Source organism: Rhipicephalus microplus, chromosome 6 (genome assembly GCF_043290135.1).
Source record: "Rhipicephalus microplus isolate Deutch F79 chromosome 6, USDA_Rmic, whole genome shotgun sequence".
Classification (NCBI taxonomy): Eukaryota; Metazoa; Arthropoda; class Arachnida; order Ixodida; family Ixodidae; genus Rhipicephalus; species Rhipicephalus microplus.
Genome location: NC_134705.1, coordinates 182907307 through 182917569, shown reverse-complemented (window position 1 = coordinate 182917569; position 10263 = coordinate 182907307). Strand labels below are relative to the sequence as shown.

At 48.1% G+C, this 10263-nt stretch overlaps 1 protein-coding gene across 1 annotated transcript; it reads right to left on the bottom strand.

Moving 5' to 3' along the window:
• Positions 1–5323: 5323 nt before the first annotated feature.
• LOC119177369 (uncharacterized) lies at positions 5324–9030 on the bottom strand. Its single transcript, XM_075867214.1, has 6 exons — positions 8407–9030; positions 8246–8348; positions 7790–7874; positions 7665–7706; positions 7413–7528; positions 5324–6974 (listed from the first exon to the last, which is right to left on the bottom strand). Exons 1-6 carry the CDS (start codon positions 8700–8702, stop codon positions 6840–6842), a joined length of 777 nt encoding a protein of 258 aa, XP_075723329.1. The 5' UTR covers positions 8703–9030; the 3' UTR covers positions 5324–6839.
• Between the last annotated feature and the right edge of the window lie 1233 nt (positions 9031–10263).

Here is a 10263-nt window from a genome sequence, read left to right as displayed (position 1 = left end):
GATACAATGAACTAGTATATACCATGAACTCGAGGTGGTTAAAGGTGGGAAGTAGACACGAAGCGCGAGCCGTAAGAAAGTGTGCGTGTGCCACCTCTCGTTTAGTCCTTGGAATGTCCGCTGGATGGTGGTGCTTCTATATGGGTAATATATGATGAGAAGATGCGAGATAATGGTACTTGGAGTGCTGAATAGATGGACGAACGGACACACAGACAGATGCATGGATGGACGAATGAACGGACGCAGGGGCGGATGCATGGACGAACGCAGGGACGGACGCACGAACAGACGCACGAACGGACGGGCGGATGGACGCATGGACGGTCACACAGACGGACGCATGGACGGACGGAAGCAAGAACGAATGGACGGACGAATGTTTCGCCCCACTCTCCATCATTCACTCCTTGGATATGCTGCCATTTTTCGTAAGAGTAAGATCAATAATCACAATATTGCAACATTACCATGGTAGTCACCATAACGTTACCTATCAATTAGCCAACGTTGCACCTGCTACGCACAGTTAAGCAAACAATATAGCTGATCAGTTTGACAGCTATAAGAGGTTTCATAGTCTTTCTTTTGCCGTCATCATATAATCCTATAGTAGAAGGCGTTTCGCAGGTCATATAGGAGAGAGGAGAGTGAGTAAACAAATCGATATATCGAGATGACGATGACCATGATGGTTACATGATTCATCAATAGGATGATGATAATAAATTCTAATGATGATGGTTGTCGTGAGACTAAGTTGTCTTTGTCTACTCTCGCATACTCTCGTGCTTTTGCTGCTTCGCTGTATGATGGTTTTGACGTAGTTTGAATGGTCGATATTTGTACTCGAGTAGTCTTCGGCTGATCAATATTAAACCCGTTAACGTGATTTCTCGCCCGTCATGACGACATGAATAACGCTTTTTTTTTCTGAAGCGCTTCCAGAAACTAAGTGGCTTTGTGGATGCCATTTCCGGCCACTGACGCGAACGGACGTGCGTTGACAAGGTTCAGTGGAGTGGTGAGAGCGGCCCTAAGCGGTGGAAACAGTTCTTTTGAAGATAACGAGGACGTTGAAATTGTATTGGCGAGCCTTCCTACAAGGACGTATTGTTTTAAAAATGTGATGTTATTGTATGCTGACTTAGGAGGCCGACCATATCGGGTGGAAGATTTTGTGACACTGCCTGTTGCAAGCCTCCGATTGCCGCCCGATGCGGTTGCGTTAAGGACGTATAGGATGAACCATGTGTGTGCGGCGACATTCAAGAACATGAGCGTAGTAAAGAAGATGCTCGCGCATGGACGCATAAAAGTTAAAAACTACCGTTATCTCATTATTGATCCGTGCAACGAAGATGTGAGCATGAAAGTGAACTGGCTGCTGAGCAAAGTGATGTGCGACGTGTGTTCGAGCCCTACAATCAAGTGACTGACATTAACAGTTCTCTAAAATGTGAAATCGCACTTTATTATTATATCGAGTTTCATTGCGTTTAATAAGCAGGCAATGAATCAATTTGTGTGGCTCTCCTGTAGAGTGCTTGACTGCCACGTAGAACACCTGTGTTCGATAAAGACTCGAGCCCTCGTTTTTATCCGATTATATAATCGAACTGGCTCACGTCACGTGGGCTTTTGTAGCAGACGCCAGCCGTCTTAGAGGCACAATACCAGCGTCTGATTAGGCTGTCCCCTTAAACTATAATGATGTAGGCATAGCGTTTCCTAAAATTAACTAGAGGGGACACTGGCGCTGTGATCGTTCAGCGACCATGGAAACGATGGGTAGTACACACATTTGCCTAGTCTTCGTACTTGTGGGCGGCGAATGGTACTTGCGGCTTCGCTTATTGCTGTGTTTCGGTTTCGCTTTGAAAGAAAGATGCAACACTTTCGAACTTCGTGACCTGATTTGGAACGGTAAGTCTAAAAGAATAAGATGGTGAAGCGCAACCGCTGAACATTTGCTAATATTTGTTTCGTGAGAAAACAGCTACAAGCCATACGAACACGCACGGAGCCAAAAGCAGGCCAGAAGTACGAATATTAGACAAATGTGTGTACTACCCATCATTCCCATGCTCACTGAAGCGCCGTGCGTTGCAGCTCCCATAGACACTAGCGCCAGAGTTCCCTCTAGTGTGTACTAAGAAACTCTATGGATGTAGGCAACTGACCTGTGCGCGCATGCTTCGAAGGAGTCGGCCATCAGGTGCTCCAGCGTCGACGTATCGGAACGCAGTCGTATCTCGTCGGCCATCATGCGCATCCAGGCGTACTTGACGTCCCACTTGTAACGCCATTGGTAGTCCGGCTCGCTGGACGGGTCGCGCAGCCAACGCGAGCTGACGTACGCCTTGAAGTCGTGGCACGGGTCGACGCTGGTGTTTAGGGTGTCCGCGAGCAGCGCCTCGAACCGGGAGCAGCCGTCGGTGCGACACGAGAGGTTCACGCGTTCCCCCGAGCGGTCGCCGCCACCGTTCTTCGTGGAAATCTGTGTGACCATCGCGAAAACGTAGAAGAGGGCGACCACGGACACCATGAGACCTGCGGCGACGGCGAACACGACCACGCACACCAGGCGCTTGGAGTAAGGGACGGGCGCCACGTCTTGCGACGAACCGGGAGACTGGCAGAGAGAGAGAGAGAGAGAACATTATTTGTGCATAACGCGGAGCATTCCGAATGGTCGGGCCGCTTATTCCAGGGCTCCGCTGGCCCTAGCCATCATCTCTATCCGTTGGACCAGCCAGCGCTGATCAGCAATGGCCGAGCTGGACAGCAGTGCCTCCCATTGTTCCTATGTGCTGTTCATGTTGTGGTGTTCTTCATTGTGATGTGTACACTCCCACGTGATGTGAAACAGAGTTGGTGTGGCCCCACACCACGGACATATTACCTCTGTATGCTCTGGGGTCGAATACATGTATAGCCTGTGTAAGTTCGTGTATGTGTTTGTTTGGATTCTGCGTAATGCCACTGATTCCATTCCTGTGAGGTTCTTATGTATTGCTGGATACATTTTTCTATTGTCCCTGTAATACTGTAGAGTTTTACCAAAGTTAGGGTCTAGGGGCGTTGGGTCCTCTATTGCAGTGTGCAAGGAAGCTCGGTGATTATAAAAAAACAAAAAACTCATGCATCATGAGGTTTGATTTACAAGTTGGGTAACTTTTTTTCCCGAGCTAACTGCCACTTTTCCTTTTATTGACGTCGTTTCCGTAACGGAAGTGTGGTCCACAGAGAATAGTGGTGCTATTATGTAAAAATTCCAAATCCGGACAAAGGCGGTCTCTTCCATTGAGTCGCACGCGATTGGCCCATACAAGCTGTGACGAATGCTGTGACGTTATGAGTGACGTGGACTGGGGTGTCACGTGACTCTTTTTTTACGGTTTTCGGAGAAAGGCGATGGAACGGTCGGAGAGACTGTCCGAAAGCAACCGGAGGGATTGAAATGGCTGCGAGGTGGCCTGGATTGGATTGAAATGGAAAAAAAAGCGCGACTTTTCGGCACCGGGGCACTTAGACAACATGGCGTTTCCCACTGACATGGTACTTCGCCTTGCCTGTGCGGTAGCTTCAACCGAGCAGAGGCGACAACGCGAGGTAAAAGATGCATTTGAAGAGTTCAGCGAAGAAGAGTTCCGGCAATGTTTTCGTCTGTCCAAACGAACAGTGCGTAGCTTGTGCGACGAACTTGACCCTATCATCGGATGCCAGCGAGCCAGTGGCCTTTCCACAGAGAGAAAGGTGTTGTGCGCGCTGCGATTTTTCGCCACCGGTAGCTTCCAGCTGAGCATTGGTCGCGAGGAACACATCGGCATGTCTCAGCCGGCGGTGAGCAACACCATCCACGAGGTGACGGAGGCGATTATTACCGTGGCTGCCAGAAAAAGGGTGGTGGACTTCCCATTGACCACAGCTGCCAAGGATGAGGCGAAGGCGGAGTTTGCACGACGTGGTTGCATCCCAGGCGTGCTGGCGTGTGTCGACGGCACGTTGGTCGCCATTCGCAAGCCAGAGGGATACAGCCTGGCCGACACGGCGAGTTTCATGTCCAGAAAGGGCTATTATGCCCTGAACGTCATGATCGTAAGTACCGTTCGGATCCTTTCTTACTCGCCCATCGGAGTAGCTGTTCAGTTTTGACGTCGGAGCTGGGAAAAGTACCAATTCAAAGAATAAGGGAGAACATGCGGATAAACGGGTGCGTGCTAGTTGGTGGCTCTCATGGCCTCGGTTATCATAAGTGGCAAGTGTTTGTGTAAGTGAGCCAGTTGTCGTATTTTTTGTCTTCGTTCTGGCATGCATGCGCAATGAAGTTGAGCATTTTGAAGGTAATAAGAATATGGGCTGTAGTCGTAGCAGAATTATACACACGATAGGGAAGTATTTCAAACACGAAAGTACTTATAACCACAATTGCATAGGCTAGCTGTGGTATGTACGAGTGTTCTTTCCCAATAGCATGGCGTAGGTTTTCATTTATCGATCATTCAGTGGAAGTCCTAGCCATGTGTACAGGGGAATGGTCATTGCCCCCTTCCCTCCTCAGTTGCTACACCCTGTCCCTGTGTTCCCCTCTAGGTGACACTGCATGTACCAATGACTGTACTAGTATGCATTGTTTCCGGCTTATGTGTAGAAAGAAGGGGTTTGTTTGGAGCATAGATGCAGTACTATTTTGTATCACTCATTACAGGTGTGCAACGCACGGCTGCGCATCCTTGTCGTGGACCCACGATTCCCAGGTTCGTGCCACGACTCCTGGGTTTGGGAACACAACCCTTTGCGTTCACGCCTAGCTGCACAGCTGCAGCCTGGCGAATATCTGCTTGGTAAGTATTAATGTGAACTAACTGGGGTAGAGCACTCAGCCGCCATTTATCTATTGCAGGAGACGCAGGGTATCCCCTCGAGCCATGGCTCCTCGTTCCAGTTCCTGGCAGTCACCCCGGCAACACCTCCGAAGGCCGATTCAACAAGGAGCACGCATCCATGCGCAATGTTGTGGAAAGATGTATCGGAGTGTTGAAGAGCAAGTTCCGCTGCTTGCAGCACTTTCGAACGATGCTCTACAACCCCGATCGAGCAGGGCGAATTATTTATGCCTGCGCTGCTCTCCACAACATTGCATTGGACGCGGGGGACTGGACCTTGGATGAGTATGTTGGGGACATGCCACCAGTTGAGGATGACGATAAGGAGCCAGGAGAGAGCCATGTGCTCACACCCCGCAACGTGCTGCTCAGAGGACAGCAGCAGCGCAGCGCTGTCATGGGCCTTTTTTGAAGTGCACAGGAACGCGGTAAGCTGTCATATCACACACATAATTTATTCATACTAATTCCAGTGCACCCAGGCAAGACAGGGCTGTGTTTGCCACAACACAAAGTACTTACTCGTGCTTCAACATTATGCATGGTGGCAATAGAAAAATGCTGCATTTTTTTTTAAATGTCACATGAATTAGGCAACGGAAACACCCTTTTCTATATCAGTGATCACAGTCACAACAGACTAGATTGGATCAAGGGCATATGAGGGGCACCCTGTGCTGACTGTTGCCATCAAAAGATTGTGGGAACAATGCAGCAACGTCACACAACTTCTTTCACGAAAACGCATAAAAATTGCAGTTACATTAAAAACATGTTGCAAGAACGCATGATACGTATGTCCGTCTCTTCTCATAGTCATTGACTGCAAGCATTCAATTGTACACATTTAGGCTTGCCGAGCACAATGCCGTGCCGGCTTTTTGTTCATTGTCCTCAACATTGTATAAATATTTAAATAATATTTCATTTGATTTGAATTCCCGACTACAGTTATACTGCAATGCTACAAAATACGTAAATCAAAGCAGCAAATAACATGTGGGTTGTTTTAATGACACACGGCATGAATATTTGGCTCAGCAATCTCGCTGCTCCCAAAGCATACCACGTTCAAAATTAATTCCTGCAATGAGTAATTTACAATGAAAACAGTCGCTGGAATGTTGCTGTGATGATGACCCTTTTCATTAGTGAAACTGTGCGACATACACACTTGCTAGTTTAGTGATCTCAAAAAAGACTTGGTTGTAGTTGTACCTTAGCCTCATTGCGCTGAAATGACAATATCACAGTGTAAGCAATTTTCGGCAGGTAAACATGCTTCATAAAGAATGCAGCGAGCTGCGAAACAGTGTGAGGCTAAAAAATATCACAGTCCAACACTATGTGGTAATGCTGCATAAAAAGCGCAGTGAGCTAGAAAACAGTGAGGCAACACAAATATCACAGTGCTAAAAACATTCACAAAAAATGTCAACTATACGCTCTTGGTCTTTGTGTGGATGACTAGACACCTTTAAGATGGTGGGGGGAGGGGGGAGACGCTGCCTCACGAGTAGGTCGAACATAAATTGAGAAACGCATATATCGAACATCAAAAAAGATGAAAGACACGTGAAGAAAAAAACGCTGTACTCCTTGTACAAAGTAAATGCTAACTTAAAGGTAGTATAAACCAATAATGCATGATAAACATTTAAAACATTAAAAACATGATGTAAAACTTAAAATAAACGCATATATCGAACATCAAAATAGATGAAAGACATGTGAAGAAAAAAATGCTGTACTCCTTGTACAAAGTAAATGCTAACTTAAAGGTAGTAATATGTATTAAATGTAAAAAACAACGTATGAAATGGTACGCTGACTGCAACACGTAAACATATAAAAACTAATAAACCAATAATGCATGATAAACATTTAAAACATTAAAAACATGATGCAAAACTTAAAATAAACGCATATATCGAACATCAAAATAGATAACTATGTATCTCTTTCCCGCAGAGGGCCCTCAGCCACGGCCCGCTCCTGTGCTGCGGCCGCCCGTTCCAGTGCTGCTACCATACGCCGCGCCAGAGAAGTTAAGTGCAAGGCTGATCTTCTGATCCCCCGCACCTCCTGCAGTGAATCATCATGGTGGAAATGTTTGCATGAGCTGCTGAAGAACTCTCGACCATCTCGTGGCTCGAAGCTGCTGCTGCGGAGAATTGCAACGTGAACAACAATTTCCCCTCAGTTGAAAATTCATTGGCCTGGTGGCATCATTTGAAAGTGTGAAGCTTCGTGTACAAGCTATGCCCTCTTCGTTTGGATCAACAAACAATTGCTGGAACTACTCTTCATTCATCTCCTCAAATGCATCTCTTACAATCAAACAGCCCTTTTCAGGGCTAACCAACCTTTTGCCCGGCAGTTTATCATTGCAGATGTCAGATACCGTGCCCTCAATACAATGCATGTTTCTTATTTACAGCCCAAGTTGGTTTCAGTCATCATAACAGAGCATCAAAAATGTTCACACCCTTTACGTAAAATTTAAACAAACGGTCTACTCACATCAAGCAACTTCTCAGTCAGCTCGAGGCTCTGGTCGCACTGGGAAGACACCCGCAACAAGGTGTCGGTGCGCCGTGGCCTCTGTTGACGGCGAGGCCGCACAGGAGGCTGAGGCACTGCAAACATGCAGCATTTTCGTCACCGCATGCTGTGGTAGGCTTTAAGTCTATGGCCATGTTGTGGATAATTGGGCAATTCGAATAACATACGAGAGGTTATTTTCTCAAAACACTTTGATGATCAATAACTTACCCGGTGCAGCGGGGCCGCTTTCCAGGTAACTTGGGGGGGCTTCTGTGGAGTAAAAAATAAAAGTTCACGAACTGGGCGCACATACGTCCTATAATCAATAAAACACTAAGTTCTCAGATGCTTACGTGTGGCTGTGTCACTGTCAGCTGCTGCAGCCGCTTCAGTGGCTTCCACCTCGACCTCCATTGCAGGAGCGGGAACATCCGCCTGCTGGAAAGTGTCGTGGGCATAATCTTTCAGAAAAAGGGTATTCGTTACTCTGGCTATTTTACAACCTTACCTACTAAACATCTGCGGAAACGTTCTGCAGCTATTCAGTGGTCAATGATATCAAGTATTACCATTTTAGTGCATGCACTTGCCCGCAGGCATTTCGTGTCTGTTTGATAAATAAATACGCCTTTTACTGCAAGGGCTGCAAAGCGAGATTTCAGTTGACAAACCTACCTGCTTTTGAATTCTTTTTCCTGCACTATCTTACTGTTCAACAAGGTTCCCCTAAAGGCACCCCTTACAAAATGGGCAAACTCTGTCATGGCACCGCTCAGGAACCCGTGATACTGCGGCGGCAGAGTGCTTACCTGTTGATATTCGAGGGAACCGAAGACGCCACCGAAGCGCGCCAACCCGGTGAGTTGCAACACGCGACCCCGGAAGCCTGGCAGACGACCCCCTCCAGTGCCCCTGGAAATATACACCAATGTCAAAGAACAAATCGCCCGCACATTCAACGGTCACTCACGTTTGTGCCTCTTTGATGGCGGCGGCGTCACGGCGGGCCTCGTGCACCTGCCTGCGCCACCAAGCCTGCCAGTCATCCGCGCTTTTCTGCGCAGGGCCTTCAAGGTTCAGCGCGTCGCTGAGCTCTTGCCACAGCCGCCGCCGGTCGGCGACCGTGACGCCATGCTGCAGCTCAATGGCTTTCGCCGCGAGCTGCGGATGTTCGCTCATAAAGGCGAGCACCAGCGCGCGCTGACCCTCGGAAACGCGGATGAGCCGCTGCTGCTGGTGGCTAGCGGTGCCGTTGCCCTCCGCCATGACTGCGCTCGACCGAGCCAACGACTTCGAAAGTTGCGCCGTTTAGTAGTGGAGTTTTGAAAACAGTAACTGCTTGAAACAAAGTTGTACTTAGCGCCACCACAAATCGTCCCGCTAAATTTAGCGTTGTTTAGAACAATAACAGAAAAAATACGTTTGGATTGTATTGTATTCCTTATTAAACAATTGAAAACTAGTGCCAACACATTTTAATAGTGCGCAATAATAGTCAAACACTTCTGAACATGTTACAAACACTTTTCACTTTGCTATACGGCCCCCAAGTCAACGTCAAAATGATGACGCAAGCCTCCATTTCCCTCATTGGCTGTTCACTTCCTCTTGTCCTCGCGACCGCTGCAGACCGCCCATTTTTTGACGTCACCGACAGACCGCCTCCGTCCGGATTTGGAATTTTTACATAATTGCGCCATAGACTACCTCATTTTCGTCGGAGAAATGACAGAAATGACGCGTGCTTGAGGGTTTCGGCAGTATTGCTTGCGGAGCCTGGCAAAACAACACATTTTGCGTTAAAATAGTTCATGCAGTATATACTTAATACGGTGAACGAACGACATTTCGAACGCCAATACAGCGAGCACGGACGTAATGGAATAAATGTTTGACACCACCATTGTGAAACGGGCATACGCACGTCTGTTTCGATGCCTTCATAAAGAGGTACAAGTATACGCCTACTATGTCAACAAAAATGAAATGTTCATGCACTTAAATTTACGCGCATGTAAAAAATAAAACCAGCCCCCGGTGGTCCAAAATCTGCAGCCGATGAAGAGGACTTTCCTCGTGTAAGGGTCTCCGTACTTGCCCCGCCGCGGTGGTCTATAGTGGTTAAGGTACTCGGCTGCTCACCCGCAGGCCGCGCGTTCGAATCCCTGCTGCGGCGGTTGCATTTCCGATGGAGGCGGAAATGTTGTAGGCCCGTGTACTCAGATTTGCGTGCACGCGTAAGAACCCCAGGTGGTCTAAATTTCCGGAGCCCTCCACTACGGCGTCTCCCATAAGTTTTGGGACGCTAAACGCCACATATCAATCAGAGTCTCCGTACTTTACGTACAGTGCCTAGACACTATACTTTAAGCTCACACAGCGTGACATATGCGGTGCCATCCGTGAGGGGTATGGGCGCTAGCTGTGTGCCTTTTAGTTGTGCGTCTTTCCACAGTTGCCGTTATTGAGCGGTACACGTGATTCAATACAGCCAATCACGTGTGTACGCGTTTTCCTATGTGTGTTGCGTGACTGAACGGCTGCTGGTCGGTCGAGTCGACGTTAGGGGTTCGGAGAGTATAGGGTGGGTCTCTGTGCTTACATGTCGCGGGCTGTTGCAGGTACCCGTCGCGTCTCGCTACAGTGTGTACGCAAGGGTCGTCGGCTGCCGCCCACCGACACTACACACAGCCCTTGTTCGAAAGCCTCATTGGCTTCGTTAACATCTCTACTCACCCTTGGCGTTGCGCCTGGAGGCGATGCTATCTTCATTGCGGCTTGAAGGATGCGTATACTCGATGTCGGAGGCCAACCACGTCGTTCTTGT